The sequence below is a fragment of the Engystomops pustulosus genome, chromosome 3, assembly GCF_040894005.1.
Source record: "Engystomops pustulosus chromosome 3, aEngPut4.maternal, whole genome shotgun sequence".
Classification (NCBI taxonomy): Eukaryota; Metazoa; Chordata; class Amphibia; order Anura; family Leptodactylidae; genus Engystomops; species Engystomops pustulosus.
In genome coordinates, this window is record NC_092413.1 from 151,666,665 (window position 1) to 151,683,489 (window position 16,825).

A 16,825-nucleotide genomic window follows, 5' to 3' on the forward strand; every position below is an offset into this window, starting at 1 on the left:
CTTAAAAATGGACCAAAAACGGTTTCAAAACGCCATGCGTAGCATCACCCTTACACTGAAAGCAGTGAATAAAAACGTTTCCAGAGTAGCACAATGCATTGTAACATGCAAAAATTCACCAAGAACGCACCCTGTGACAGCAAAGTGCAGTCACACATTGCGCTTTGACGCATCAAAACGTCACGTGTGAATGCACCCTCAGGGTGCATTCACAAGTATGGCTAGTCCTGCATTTACAAATGCAACTCTAGGGTATAGGGGCAGGCTTTGGCTCAATCGCATTTTTTGTTTCTATATACGCCTATGCGATCGGTAACCAGAACCCGGTGTCTTGCATTTTATAACGTAAACCGCAATGTAATTCGGCAAATCACCTATTCAAAACACAATGAAAATGCAACATGTGAACGTGGCCGAAGAGGCTTGACCCAATCGCATATGTGTTTTAACTGAAACGCATGCGATTGGTAAAGAGCACTCGGTGTTTTGCATTCCCATTTACGTGATCTCGCCCTATAATGACTTGGGGTGATGGCGTTTTGAACCCGTTTTTGGTCCGTTTTTAACCCCTTAAGGACGCAGGGTTTTTTCCGCTCATCTCTCGCTCTCCACCTTCAAAAATCCATAAGTTTTTCATTTTTACGTGTACAGACCTGTGTGAGGGCTTATTTTGTGCGCAACAAATTTTACTTTCCCGTAATTCCAAATGTGGAAAAATTGAAAAAAAACGCACATGCGTCACGTTCTCAGTGGGCTCAGTTTTTACGACTTTGATTGTGCGTTCCAAATAACACCTCGGCTTTATTCTTTGGTTCGGTGCGATCGCGGTGATACCACATTTATACAGGTTTTATTGTGTTTTAATACATTTTCAAAAATTAAAGGAATGTGTACAAAAAAGAAAAAAAGAAATTGCCATCTTCTGAAGCTAATAACTTTTTAATACTTTGGCGCATGGAGCTTTGTGAGGTGTCATTTTTTGCAAAATGAGCCAATGTTTTCATTGCTACTATTCTGAGGTCTGTGCGACATTTTGATAATTTTTTTTATTCCATTTTTTTATGTGATGTAAAAAGGTGTAAAAGTCGCATTTCGGACATTTGGGCGCCATTTCCCGTCTCTGAGGTCACCTCCGGCCGGAACCGTTTTTATATTTTGATAGATCGGGCATTTTGGGATGCGGCGATACCTAATGTGTCTGTGATTTTTACTGTTTATTATGTTTTATATCAGTTCTAGCGAAAGGGGGGTGATTTGAATTTTTAATATTTTATTAATTTTGTTTTAATTTTTTAAACTTTTTTTTTCACTATATCTTAGACCATCTAGGGTACATTAACCCTAGATAGCCAGATCGTTCCTACCATATACTGCAATACTTCTGTATTGCAATATATGGCATTTTTGCAGCAACTGGCTCATTGTAACGAATCTGCATAGGCCAGTGATGGCGAACCTTTCAGCGGCCGAGTGCCCAAACTGCAAACCCAAATCCCCTTCATTTATCGCGAGGTGCCAACCAAAATTAAAGCAGTATCTTATTGCTCCCTGTTCTTCAACAACGTTCAATCTTACTGGCCTCCTGAGGACACCAACACAGTAGAAAGGAGGATGGAAAATTTGCATCACTGTAGTTTCTTTCTAGTGTCCCTCTGTACACAAAGAATCATGGGGCCTGCAGGAAGTCCTTCAGAGATAATTAGGCCCTGTCTACACATTCTCCCTCTTCCTACAGTCCCAAGTAGCCAAGTAAGTCACTTTAAAATATCACTGAAAATATCATCTTTGCTTGGAACTACAGGAAAATTCTTTGAGTCCTGTCTGGTGTGCTGGGGCGATGGCCCGGGTGCCCACAGAATGAGCTCGGAGTGCCGCCTCTGGCACCCGTGCCATAGGTTCGCCACCACTGGCATAGGCCATTAAGCCTCGGGTCAAACGAAGACCCGAGGCTACCATGGCAACCGATCGCCGTTATTAGCGATGGGGGTTTGCTGCAATATGCAACAACCCCCACCTCTGTATGAAGAGTACTCGGCCTGTGAGCCCTCTTCATACACTCCCCATACCTCTGCGCCGTAGAGCTACGGCGCAGAGCGTTAAGGGGTTAAGCAGTCCATTAAAAACGCCTGCGTTTTTGACAAGTTATACCAATTATCTTAATTAAAACTGGTCAAAAACAGATGTGTTTTTCAAAAAACCGCATGCTTTTTTGACAGACTGCTTAAAAACAAACCAAAAAAGGGTTCAAAACGCCATGTGTGACATCACCCTTATCCTGCAGAAGAGAAAAAGATGTGGACATTGTGTTCATCTGCATTCTATATATTTTTTTTTTTTCAGCGCTTCTGACCTAAAACTTCAAAAGTACAAGCAATAAAGTTGTGTGTTTTTGGTAGAAGTGATTAAACAAACAGAATGCTGGAAACAGATTAGTCAGAATAAACTTTAGCTGTCCCTGTGTGTTACATTCAGTGTTGTATGTTCTGTGTAGCAGATGGGGCTGACACAACAATTACAGGATCTCGCTTGTATCTGCGGCTCCAGCCTGTGCTATGGACGTTATTATCAGAAATGCTTCGTTCCCCATGAAATCCAATCACAGCTCAGCTTTCATTTGGAAGCTTGGGATCTCAGACGCTTTTGATAAATCCCCCTATGCCTTTAAAAAAATGAATGACAACAACTGCAGTATTCCTTTGTTCATTAAGTGTGTTTGTCATTTTGTAGCTTTTCTCAGTGGTTTGCCTACATAAGAATTATCTTCCCCCGTACATAGATGCTGTATGTAAATCTTTAGAAGAAGTACAATAAACCACTTATACTTTCCTTATTTAAAACATACATAGTTTAATGCTGAGGTGTTTTAGAACAACCACACAAAAAAAAAATGACCATGTTTTGAGGAATTGCTTGTATAGCAATCCCATGTGGCAACTGCTTTTGTGAGCAATCTGTACTTCCTTTCTATTACCCCTGTGATGTCTCCATTCTGCTAGTTCACCAGTTTTACGTGATATAACGTGGCTTCTCAGGATTAACACCTCTGCCATACTCTTGGTCTCTGGTTTATCAAATGAACAATATCTAAGTGACCTCTCCCTTACACTGAAAATAGTCACTATTTGTTCTGGTGGAATTTTCAGTCACTGTTTGGGTAATGTGTAACCTGGTCCAGAGCACGAACGGATTCGGAAGGTTTCTTTTTGTCAGAATGTTCTACGGGTGGTTTTTTTTTTAAGTTATTAAATTTTTTTTTAATATTGTTACATTTATTTATATGTAGTATTTTTCCCTCAGTCCTGCTCCCCGACCAGTTTCCCCAGCAGTGTCTCTACCAGACCGCAACACCTTCTTGACCAGGAGACTCCTGGATTTATTGGTAATCCAGTCTTAAAGAGGACCTGTCAGCACAAATAAGGCCCCCCCCCCCCCATTCAAATATATCTGCCTAATCCCCTCCCCAGCCCCTCTCTATTGACTGCAAATTTATTGATCTGTGTAATTCCAAAGTTTATTAATTGTACCTTCATTTTGTGACCTTTCGAGGTTGGATCGACGGACTTCTGCTCCAGCAGTCGGGGATATTCATAAGGGGGCTGTACTCTCTGCAGTAATTCCCTGTGAGCGCCCATAGCCGACAGGGCTTGCACAATGGATGCCGTCGATGCTGCCAGCTTCAATGAAAAGTGACGTCAGAGATCGGGTGCAGCTCTATATCAGGGCATCACCCGATCTCCATTACAGCGGTCAGGAGGGTCTGGCAGTGCTGGATCCTCCTGACCTTCTCTCTATAAGACGCAGACACTTTTTAGCAAGATTTTTTCTTGCTAAAAAGTGCGTCTTATAGTCCGAAAAATATGGTATGTCTTTTAAAGGAGTGTTTAATGGTGGTAATGTCCTAATAAGGGTGATGGCACACGTGGCGTTTTAAACACGTTTTTGGCCCATGTTTAGGCAGTCCATTAAAAAATGCATGCATGAAAAAATGCATGCGTTATTGGACAGCCTGCTTAAAAACGGGTTCAAAATGCCATGTGTGGCATCACCCCTAGACGAAATGAGCAGCCAAATTAGGACTAAATATCCCAGTAATCTGGTGGTAGATGTCCTCTAGACTTGGTATAGACTCGTATCTATTTGCTGACATGTCTTTGGAAGGTTTATTTTAGCACTACAGGCCTTTCCGGCCACTTCGGACTGTTTGCACATGAACTTCACATGTCACATCATAAATCATAGTGTCCCTGGAGGTTCATCTGTTTTGTGTATATGACACAAGTCTTCACATAATGTTTTGTGGAGACACATCTGCTGCGCCATTTCCATCATGTCTGTGTGTGGTTTAAACACAATAGAGGATCTGCTTTTGATTATCTCCTCCTCGTCCTCCTCCAGATGGTCTTCATACATGTCTAGATTTGTATGTGAGTTCCTTTTAGGAAGGATTTTACCCTTTGATTCCTTCTTGTTGTGGTGTGTGCTAGTATACAGTATACAGATAGCAGCTGTCTGTATACAAAACACAACCGATTGCCCTACATATTCTGGACTTGGGATGTTGTTTCCTCCACCAAGTTTGTCCCAAGCAAACCTTCTGGATTTATAACTTGCGTCTGTAGTCTGCTTACATGGGATTTATCATTCATGTTATGTGGTTCAATTACAAAAGTGTGCAAGTATGTGAGAATATAAAATTCTGCTCTGCAGGATAAAAGGCTGGCAGTTCGCCATTACAGCAAACGAGATTTACTAGGAGGAATCTGCCTCTGAGTAAATCCAAAAGGGAGGGCGGTCAGCCCCAGGTTTGACTAGTTTTGGCTAAGGCAGACCTGGTCTAAAGTGTAGGAAAAGTCTCTACTGTTAAAATGCGGCTGGCTGGGACTTTCAGACCCAAAGTGGTGTCTGGGGCAAGAACCATTTTAAAATCAGTGGAAACCTTTATATTCTGACTGCAACACTAACATGTACTGGGTGGGATTCGAACCCAGGACCCCAGCGCTGCAAGGCAGAAGTGCTAAACAAGGTCCATAGTCATAGTCTGGAAATTTTTCCAAAGTTTTGTTACTTCTCTTCTGCCATTCCATGTGGCTTTGGACACATGGGCTAACACCTACACAATGGCATACACCTGCGACATTTTGGAAAAAAGTACACCTCCTTTTTCATGAAGGTGATTGGAGGAAACTCCTCCTCCAGAGAGAAGCCTCTTGGGTCGTCTGCTATAATTACAGATTTCCTAATGGTATGAATTCTAAGAATGATTTGTCTTACATTTTATTGACCTTTGTATCACAATGTTTTCTTCAGTGAAAGATATGTAACATTTAACTTGTACCTACGTGATGACGTATACAGAGCCGCATTAAGGTTGGTGGAGGCCCGCATTGAATGTAGTCCAGACAGGGAACAGAAATCGCTCCCCCAGCAACCACTGTATACGGCTCCCCCTACCCCCGGGTGCCCCCCTTATAATCCGGCCCTGGACGTATACTTGCTTTGATTGGTTAGGTGTGTCATTGAGGGTGTGTCCACACATTCAGTTTTTCAGATGCAGTTTTTGAAGCCAAAAGCAGGTGTGGCTGATAATGGGTGAGACAAATAATTGAAAGGTGCTGCTCCTCCAACTACTTTTACTCCATTCCAGGTTTGGGCATCAAAAACTGCATGTGAAAAACTGAATGTGTGGTCGGGTGATGCCGCACATGGTGTTTCGAACCCGTTTTTGGTCCGTATTTAAGCAGTCCGTCCAAAAACGCACCAGTTTTAATTAAAATAATTGGTAAAACCTGTCAAAAACGGATGTGTTTTCAAAAACCGCATGCGTTTTTTAAAAGGACTGATTAAAAACGGACCAAAAACGGGTTAAAAAAGCCATGTGTGGCATCACCCTTAATGTTCACATGTGTTGGTAATAGCTTGTGCCATGAGTAAGGCTTTGTTGAGTTGAAACACAAGTTTTTTGCCCTTTTCTTGCAAAGATGCAAATGACATTTTTAATTGATTTATAAATGAAGAAGTGGCCTCGTGGCCATCTGCACAGGATGCACGCATCACCGCTCTATGCAAATATCTGCCCCGCAAACCTTTCTTCTCTGATCAGTCATTGTACCACACTCTCCCATTATACAAGTCATTTGAAATTGAGAAGAAAATATAAAAAGGGGTCAATTTCAAATGGCTGATTTTAATATACTGTTATAAATACCATGGTGACCGGCGTATACATGGAGCACAGCTCTCACCATATGCTTTTATTGTATACTTTTGGCTTTATTCGCCTGATGAACATGATTTTACCCTTCGTCGGGCCGGTGTGCATCCTTTATTAAACGCAAACAAACTGTAGGTTGTGTGTGTGTGTATATGCCATGTGGTGGTTAGTACTAGTCAAGTGGATGACATTTTAAGCAACTCTCATCCAAATGCTGTGACAGAAACCTTCTGTGTAAACTGAACAGCATGTTAGTGTACACTTGCAGTACAAAGGTTGATACCATTGAAAGACTTGCTTCAATTTCTACGTTAAAGAGGTATTCCCTAGTTAAGTATAGATGACATCCACAGGAAGACCCGTTTTTAAGCAGTCTGTTAAAAAATGCATCCGTTTTTGACAAGTTTTACCAATTATCTTAATTAAAACTGGTCAAAACCAGATGCATTTAAAAAAAAAACGCATTCATTTTTCAAAAACGCATGCACTTTTGGACGGACTGCTTAAAAACGGACCAAAAATAAGCTCAAAACGCCATGTGTGGCATCGCATTCAAGGTGCGTCCACACATTCAGTTTTTCAGATGCAGTTTTTAAATGCAAAAGCAGGTGTGGATGATAATGGGTTGAGACAAATCATTGAATGGTGCTGCTCCTCCTCCAACTTTTACTCCATTCCTGGTTTGGGCATCAAAAACTGCATGTGAAAAACGGGTGTGGTCGCACCCTTAAATGGACATCGTAATTATACAGATCTCCTACCTAGAACACCTCAAAAAAGAATTTGATGTGAATAGAAGGGTTCAGTTTCCCTTTCCCGTCCTGTACATATTTGTCTTCAATGTTGTCCATGCTGCACATGAGTTCTGAACCTCTCCCTGCCTGATCAGATGGCTCCCAGCTGCTATATCCCAGCAAACAACAAAAATAACAAATATTGGCTGAATATTGGTGCTATAATATGTTTAATCTGTTAATGGAAACTGACTAATGCGGATCAAGTCACATGTGGCAAAACTTAGCTCAGTGCGTCCATAGATTTCACATGTATCTTCACACTTTTATCCAGTATGGGCGTCTCATCACTGGGGATATCCAGGACTCTGAGGGGTCTTTCAGATGCAGTTTTTGAAGCCAAAAGCAGGATCCCAATGGGTGAGAGCAAATCACTGAGAGAAACTGCTCCTCTTTTTTTTTTTTTTTTTTTTTCCATTGCACTCCTGGTTTGGACATCAAAAACTGCATCTGAAAAACTGAATGTGTGAACACACCCTGAAGGTACGGTCACACGGTACATTTTTAAATAGATTACAAAATGCATGTCTGGTATTGAATGCGTTACAATGCGTTTGGCTGGTTTGAATCAGTTTTTTGTCATTTCTTGTCTAAACAGCTGTGCAAATATTAACATACCTGCTTACACTTCCAGTAATGAAGAAAAATGGATTCAAACCATCCAAACCATGGTGAGGCCGGCGGCACACATGGCGTTTTGAACCCGTTTTTGGGCCTTTTTTAAGCAGTATATTAAAACGCATGCGTTTTTGACCTGTTTTACCAATTATTTTAATTAAAACTAGTAAAGAACTGATGGGCTTTAACAGACTGCTTAAAAAAATGGGCTCAAAACACCACGTGTGCCGCCAGCCTCACCATGGTTTGAATCCATTTTTCTTAATTACTGGAAGTGTAAGCAGGTGTGTCTAAACGCCACGTGTGCCACCGGCCTGACATGCAAAAACGCATGCAATGCGCTTATAAATGCACAGTGTGACTGCACCTTCAGCTTCTCCTCTCTTATTAAAGGGGATGCATTACCCCGGATAATATGGCACTACTATTTTACTAGTATGAGCACCGCTTTATGCTTGGAAGCTTACCCAGGTGTGACTGCACCTTCAGCTTCTCCTCTATCATATTAAAGGGGATGCATTACTATGGGGATGACACTACTATTTTACTAGTATGAGCACCGCTTTATGCTTGGAAGCTTACCCAGGTGTGACCGCAGTCCCAATTGTATTGGACAGAATTGCCTATTGCTAGAATAGGCTGTTTATACTGGATATTTATACTGCATATATTTTATGTTCCTATATAGATGCTTTGCAGTCCATTAACAGATGCATTTTCATGACCTTTTTAGAACTACCTGTCAGGAAAGGGTAATCTGGTGACCTCGGCCTGTCCTCTTCCATATGGGTTCAATCACTGACAGCTTGTGGGATTGCTAATCATACACTGGGAGCTTGAGTCTTGTGTCATAAATCTTACTAATCACATATGTCACGGAGGACGATACAATATGTGGCTTTAGCTATAGGAGGTGTCATATGTAGTGGCCACTTAGTAATCAACCTAAGAAGGTATAGACAAGTCTATAAATAGTCTGCTCATCATCAGCTGACTGGATCACTGTCAGTAAACACGTCATACTCCTCCGCCAACACATCGCCTGCATTATTTTATTTTTGTCCACGTTGGAATAAAATCCGCAATGAATCTGGTGAATACACCGGACATAAATTCACGGATACATGGTAACTGGGTACATTTTACTCTTCAAGTTCAAATAATTGTAAGGCCTTATGCACATAGAAGTGTGTGCAACAGGCTGCAAACCAGGTCCATTTACTGCTGGTTCCTGTGAGTGGATAACAGCAGCCGGGGCATCGCTCCACCGTCAATGTCCTCAGTCTGGGTAAGAACGAGACCTGTCCTATATGTGATGGCTCGGCACAATGCATACACCGTGCCCTGCCACACCATGACAGCGTATAGCGCAATAGACTTCATGGGGACTGTGCGTTAGCCGCGTGTTAGTTAGTGCATAAGGCTGTTTCCATCAGGATCTCTGTTTTTTCTGTTAAAGTAATGTGTGACCCGGTCATCAACCTTTAAACTAACAACCTGAGGATCAAATATGCTTTTTATCATAACTTTTTAGTTGATTTGGTTTTATCAACTGTGAAGTCTGATTTTTGTATTACTTTTTTTTTTGTTGTTTCAGTTGAGACAAAAAAATTCTTAAAAAGTAGTAAAAGAAAATAGATGGTGTGTTGATAACCCCCCTCCCACTGAGTGTTTGAGCCTCCACTTGGCAAATTGGGTTCAATGTGGATAAATGTACGGCTCTGCACTTGGGGGCTAATAAACCACATGTAACATATGCCCTTAAACTACGTTACTACTAGGATGAAGGATTGTAAACCAAGCGTACTGACATACTCTGGCAGGATCTGCTCTTTTTTTAAAGCTTCATATGCCCTTGTCCTTAAAAAAAAATAAAATAAAAAAGGGCTTGAAAAATGATGCAAATAAGCCAGGAGCCCTTCAGTCTCATTTGCATAACTTTCTGCTAACTCGCCTATAACATACACAAAGTCAACTCTGCTATATTCCTCCCTCACACATAAAGCCCTTATCTTACCTGTTGCTTGTAGAGTAAGTCTCTTCACACTGCTACTTGCTGGCAGGAAGTGCCTGTGTCTGAGATGGTCTTGTAATGAAGGTAGGAGGTGCAGGAGTTAGAGAGCACTGCATTGTGCAGACTGGAGAGGCTATTCATGAAAAGAATCCGACCATAGAAGATTTACAGTCGGATCCAGGGACAACCAAAATTGTGTACACTTATTTTCTTTAAAGGGGTATTCCTAGGAATATAAGGATTCTTAAATACATCAATAAGATCAAAAACGGTTCAGCTCACCTTCCTTTATTAACCCCTTGTGCACGGACAACAAGTCAGACCCCACGGACCTCAGGTGTACGATGCAATTCCAAACGAAGAAAGGTAATCCAGCGTTTCGGGAATGTGCTTATAAAATCTTGCTTTTATTAGAGTTCCAAAAAATATATATAATCTTCAGGCAAGGTACACAATCTCTTACATCATGGTGTGCAGGAAATGACCTACGCGTTTCGCTCAGGTGAGCTTACTCATGGTCTGCTTTCATAATACATGTTGCAGCTATTTAAAGATCGCGGTTTCTCCCGACGTGACACGCGTCACATGACCCAAAATGCTCCGCCTCCAGTAGGATCGCGATCCTATACAAATTTTAAAAAGACTTATGAAATGTTAAAACAAGTGCCATCGGAAAGGTAAGTGGAGTAACCATGTAAATACAAGTCTATACACTGATTGACTACTAGACCTGCATAAAGAACACCGCAGGCAACAACAAGAAAGAAACATTAGACAATATTAGATGCTGGTATTGGAAGTGCTGCGGGGAATGTTATAATAAATAACATCACGGGAAAGTAAAATTTGTTACGCACAAATAAGCCCTCATATAGCTCTGTACAGGGAAAACGGACTTTTGAAGGTGGAGAGCGAGAAATGGGCGAAAAAACCCTGCATCCTTAAGGGGTTAATGTTACACATTGTCAGCTCACAAGGATCATGGCACTAGATGGATCATGAAGTGTCTGCTTAGAGAGTCCCTGCCCACACTCTGCAATCTTATACTGACCATCACTGCGTTATAGGAGCTAAAACAGCAATAAAACCGTGTAAAATTGTAAGGGTAAAGTTCTAAAAATGAGAACTTTCTTTCATGTGCAAACCCCTTTAACCATTCTTTGTTTTGTTCCACAGTATGTAGAGACTTTGCAGTGCTAGAAGATCACAGCCTTGCACACTCCTTACAGGAACAGGAAAGTAAGTAATGAGCTAGTTGTAATGATCAACTCTTAATATATTATAGAAATAGATTGTGTTAAAACTAATATCTTGGCATCCATTTATCAATAACCACTTAGAGATTAGCAGACCAGTTGTATCAGTTCGGCGAACTGCCAATCTGGCAAATGAACGCTCCTTGTTACTAGTCATGATTGGCCAGACCCCCTAGCCAATTATGACCATGGCTAGCAAGAGAGGCTGCCAATCCAGCAATGCACCCAAACCCGAATTGAAAAATCACCATAAACTTGATCTGTTATTAACCCATTGGTGAATCCTGAAAGAGCTCAATGGTTTTATTAGACCATAGGTCTGTCTGCAAGTCGGGTGTAATTAAATCGGGAACTAACTGTAAATTTATTTTCAATAGGTTTTTTTTAAATTCAACTTTCTTCAGAATCCTTTTACTAGAGTATCACATGATATAAGCCTAAATAAGATTTATAAGAAATGCAAAATCCAATTGGAGCATAATAATCACTATACTGTGTGTATCACCGTGCTATTTCTACCAGAAATGAATGCATTGATTTTTGTCTCAACCTGATTTTGTTGGACTTTTCCAGTTGAACATCATTTAGCCACAAACGTAAAGCGGAATCGCTTGGTGAAACATGACTTGCAAGTGGCGAAGCAACTGCAGGAGGAAGAGGACCTCAGAGCACAAACACGGATTAAACACCATCACAATGAACTGTGAGTATCAAGCCGATCCAGATCCTGGAGAACATACATAGTGCTAAGAGAATGTTATGGGAGCTTGTTTTGATTATTGCACCCGGATGGTGGTAAAAAAAAAATATATATTTACCTTGGTCCTTACCTCCAGCCCACCACAGCTCCTTTCATCACTACAAGCCTTTATTAGTGCACAGATGCTCGGCAGTGACATGTCACTACACATATAAATAGGTGAGGGTATATAAAACATAACTTTTAATACTGCGGCTAACCCCTTAACGCTCTGCGCCGTAGCTCTACGGCGCAGAGGTATAAGGGGTGTATGAAGAGGGCTCACGGGCTGAGTCCTCTTCATACAGAGGTGGGGGTTGTTGCATATTGCAGCAAACCCCCACCGCTAATAACCGCAGTCGGTGCTTGCACCGATCGCGGCTATTAACCCGCGATCGGGTTATTATTGTTATTATTATTACTCTGTTTTATTACAAGATTTAAAAACCCATTAATATTCAGCACAGGTAACATGAAATATTTAACATGAAAGATTCTGTAAGTTAATGTCTCCCTGATGGGAATGGTTACAGTTGTAAGTGTTCCTATCAGCCAGGTTTCAATTAAAACATTTTAAGGGATACATACAATATCAGTGGTGACAATACACTAGTAACCTATAGAAACTGTAAATTACTGAGTGATTGTCTCCATTATTCTAGATAATTGCTATACATCTTATTTGCTGCTGAGAAGTATAGCGTTTATTCCCTGTCATATGTACAAGTTGTATCTACATACAATGTCAGCCATTTGTTTATATTAATATTCTATTGGTCTCTTAGTGAACTTCTTGATGGTGAAATTGCTCAGGAAATTCAAGAAAAGTTGGTGATTGAAGCAGAACGCAAGCGTTTGCAGGAGGAGCGGGATGAGGTATGTGTGTGCTACAAATTGTAAGATTTTACGTTCTCTTTTTTACTTAAGTTGTCTGTTTAGCTGTCAAATAGGATGCAAACAGGAGAGTTCCAAGAATACTGAAGAGTAGATCTCAATGAGGGATTTTCTAGTTGTGAAGTGTGAAGGTTTAAGGTGCATAACACTGAAAGGCATTAATGACATATCCATAAATGTCTGGATTCCAATGGTCTGTGTTGTCTTGAAGCACATTCCGGAAGAAGAGACTGAAAGATGTGTGTCCATACAAATCTGTGCATACTTGTCCTCATTTCATAAGTCTTCCTCTTCAACCCTATTGTAGGTACTTTGCTGCCCTAATAGATATCTAGTCCACAGCGGGGGAAAAAGTATTTAGACAGCCACCAATTGTGCAAGTTCTCCCACTTAAAAACATGAGATGCCTGTAATTGACATCATAGATGGACCTCAACTATGGGAGACAACATGAGAAAATGAATCCCGAAAATAATTGTGTGATCTTTAAAAAAATTATTTGCAAATTATGGTGGAAAATAAGTATTTGATCAATGACAAAAGTTCATCTCAATACTTTGTTATATATTCTCTGTTGAGGTCATGTTTTCTGTAAGACTTCACAAGGTTGGCACACACTGTTACTGGTTCCTCCATGATGCTCCCTTAGAGCAGTGATGTTTTGGGGCTGTCACTGGGCAATACAGACTTTCAACTCCTTTCAAAGGTTTTCTATTTGGTTGCGATCTGCAGACTGGCGAGGTGACTGTAGGACCTTGAAAAGCTTCTTTTTCAATTGTTTTATGTGTGAGGACTAATTGAAATGCAGGAAGAGTGCAGATGGTAGTAACCAAACTCGGAATTTGTGAAATTATTCTTTGGCCAAGGCATCCATATTCCAAGTGTGTCTGGGCAGTGTGCCATATGTGATGTGATATCATATGATGGTGAGCAGTGGGCTGCAGTATAACCCCGAGCAGATTACTGGCTAAAAAATGTCACGTTCAATGCTTTTGTTACTTGAACACATGGGTAATCTTTGCTAATCTGATAAATCTTAATTTCCAGGATATCGCTCGAACTTTGCAAGAAAAAGAAGAAAAACGTAGAAAGAAACATTATCCACCACGAAGCCCAGAAGAACTGTATTACCCAGACCATGAAGGTATGGTACCTATATAAAAGGTCTTACTTGGTGTGAATCCGGAAACGCTGCCTTACATGATTGCAGCAAAGGGAGACTGAGTGACCGTTGCTTTTTGAAGTTTATCCAGCTCATCACGGAAGAGGCCTCTTTCAGGTTAAAATCTTTGTCTTTATTTAAACATCCAAATTATAATGTCTTTCAAATGAAACAGTGGCCTTAATCATGAAAGAACACTGTTGCCTTCAAAATGTGTTGAAATTTGGATTTTACCATGATTTTATCCCAATGGAAGATTCTTCTGTGGTGAGCTAGATAAGCTTGAAAACTTGCTCCACTCCATATAAACTGGATTTTGGAATCCACACTCTCGGATGTGGGTGAGCTGGCTCTTTCTTTTTGAACACCATGAGCAGTCGGAAAGTCTTTGCATAATATCTTGGTATATTGCAAGGACTCCCCTTCGGCATATAGGTTCATTTCTACAAGCTGCACACGATCATGTGCATTCGTTCTAAGTAGTAAGAAATTAAGATCTGAATGGGTTTTTGTCTGACTTTTTATGTTGTGACTGTAAAGCTATCGTGTGTCACAGTGGATTTATATTTGTCATTCTGAAGATGAATGGGCTACATGTGTAGGGAAGAGGACTTGCATTGGGAAGGACTACATGCCATTTTCTAAGAATATTACTAATAGTATCTTCATTGAGTGTGTTAAAACAAGAACTATCTATTACTTTCCACTCAATACCCCTGCTCAGGTAGCCCCACCAGTCTCCTTTTATGTTTACTGCAGTGATGACATGCTTTTTCTTCATTTTTTAAAATATGTAAGCAGCTGTGAAATTGTAATTGAAGAAAAATGGATTCAAAAGAGCCAACCGCATGGTAACATGCAAAACCGTATGTGTTTGCAATGTGTTTGCAATATGCAATCAAAACACACCTCGTGACTGCACTCTTAATGTGATGTCACACATGGCTTTTTGAAACCGTTTTTGGTCCATTTTTAAGCAGTCCGTTAAACGCATGCGTTTTTTAAAAATGCATCCCTTTTTTACCATTTTTAATTAAGATAATTGGTAAAACCTGTCAAAAACTGATGTGTTTTTTAACGGACTGCTTAAAAAACGGACCAAAAACCGTTTCAAAACGCCACGTGTGTCATCACCCTAAGGGCGTTTTTGACTAGTTTGAATAAAGATAATTGGTCAAACATGTCAAAAACGGATGCATTTTAAAAAAATGCATGTGTTCGGACTGCTTGAAAATGGGCCAAAAACGCTTTCAAAACACCACGTATGCCATCACCCTTACAGGGGAGTAAATCAGTAAGCGGGTTTACACAAACTGCTTAAATGAAGAAGAAAAGAAAAGTTAATGGAAGGAAATAGAAGGAGATTTCTTTAATAAAGTATATTACAGGGTTCATTATTATCATCTGCACTATTGAGTTATAAAACTTGGTTGAAAGTTTAGTTGCGCTTTAAATCTACAATTTTTATGTAACCCCCACACTCTTACCGCCTGCCAAATACCACATGGTTATTTTCAGCCCTTGTATGTTCTTTCCTTTTCACGGATTTCAGTGCAGTGGTTTTTCTTGTAAACTGTAGCTATTACAGAACGTTGGTCATTTGCTTTCAGCATAGGAAGTCACCTGCCTTACCACTGATAATATATACTGCTGTTGTTGTTTTAACTTACATTTTTTCTACAGAATTTCAGACCATTGACTATTGCTCAATTCTGTATCGTACAATTAGTTATGTGGGGAGATTTTATTTTACTTTAAAGGGTTTTATCTTCTGAATTGATACGAACACATTGATATTAAGCTGTACACTAGAAAGTTTATGGATTTCACACCTCGAGGGTAGTACTGCTGAACTAAAATCAGTATGGCCCGTTCCACACTTGGAACACCGCGGGAGCATGTCAGCATGTCAGTTCACTCCCGCGGTGCAGCGTTCGGGCCGTGCGTTCCCGGCAGCTTGCGTTGCGAGTGTGATGCGAGTTCATCGCATCACACTCGCAAGTGTGGAAGGGGCCTATTTCCGTTCTGCTGCTGCTTTGCATTGGGCCATTAAATCCCATAGACAAATGGCGCGAGTTCGACAGAACAAAGTCACTGTTGTTCATTCAGCCTTGGCTCATTCCCACAGGTGTATCCGCTGCACATCTGCAAAAAAAAAAACACGGATGGGTTTCTAACTACTTTTTGGCCTGTCCAGTTGGTTGCCTAGTAACATTTTAGAAAAGATGGACCGCATACAGATGTCATCTGTGTGCCGTCCGGCTTTTTGCAGATCCATTAACTTTTATGGAGGTTCGTGGTCCACATGCTGCAGTTTTTTTTTCTCACTGTATACACATCCGTGAAAAAAAAAAAAAGGATGTATGAAAAGACCCATAGTAATCAATGGGTCAATGTGTCATCCGCAAAAACGCTAGTCTGAATGATCCCTTAAGCGTGGAGGTTGCCTGGTTCTCTGCTCCCTCACAGGTCAGCTGTTTGAAGGGACCATAGCACTTACTACATAACTTCATACATGTGCTTCTTACTCTTTACTACACCCTCAACCAAGTCAAATGAATGGGACTAACCTCTAATACCAGGCAAAGCTGAGCAATGGACGTTAAGAAGAGTTAAGAACCCCACAATCAAATATTGATCTGATATTTGACTCAGCAGTTACAGATGTTTTGGAATCCTTGGAGTATCCAAAGGGAGAGGGGGGGGGGGTTGTACAAGAATACCCAAAGGGGATTGTCAATAAAAAAGGGCCTCTACTCCAGATTGATGTGACAAGCCATCACTTTTAAGTAAATTATAAAATTTTTTAGGTATCAGTAACTTCTAGGTGCTGGAGCAATCACCATCCCCATTGACAGACACACATAGGACAGTCAATAGTCTGCAATATCCTAGGGTTTACTTGGCGGTTTTCAACTTGCTGTCATGTTTCACAGATGTGTTTTGTGGATCAACATTCTATCTCATGGTGGTATTATTATTGTTATTATGTATTATTAAGTCTATGGAAACAATGGTGTCTCAGTAAATATATTGAAAACAAATGGACCCATGTTGAACTACACAGGCCATGTCCATAACCAACTCAACTACGCTCAAAAGAGTTTAGCTCACCATTATTAATAAATGGCCACACA

The 16,825-nt window shown here is 40.6% G+C and overlaps 1 protein-coding gene across 2 annotated transcripts in view; it reads left to right on the top strand.

Moving 5' to 3' along the window:
* CCDC50 (coiled-coil domain containing 50) overlaps positions 1 to 16,825 on the top strand; it is a 38,188-nt gene that overhangs the window by 11,164 nt on the left and 10,199 nt on the right. For both annotated transcript variants that reach the window (XM_072142586.1, XM_072142587.1), the window contains exons 2-5: positions 10,814 to 10,876; positions 11,467 to 11,596; positions 12,418 to 12,508; positions 13,574 to 13,670. In XM_072142586.1, the coding sequence (XP_071998687.1) occupies positions 10,814 to 10,876; positions 11,467 to 11,596; positions 12,418 to 12,508; positions 13,574 to 13,670 (381 nt within the window). The remainder of the gene's footprint in view (positions 1 to 10,813; positions 10,877 to 11,466; positions 11,597 to 12,417; positions 12,509 to 13,573; positions 13,671 to 16,825) is intronic.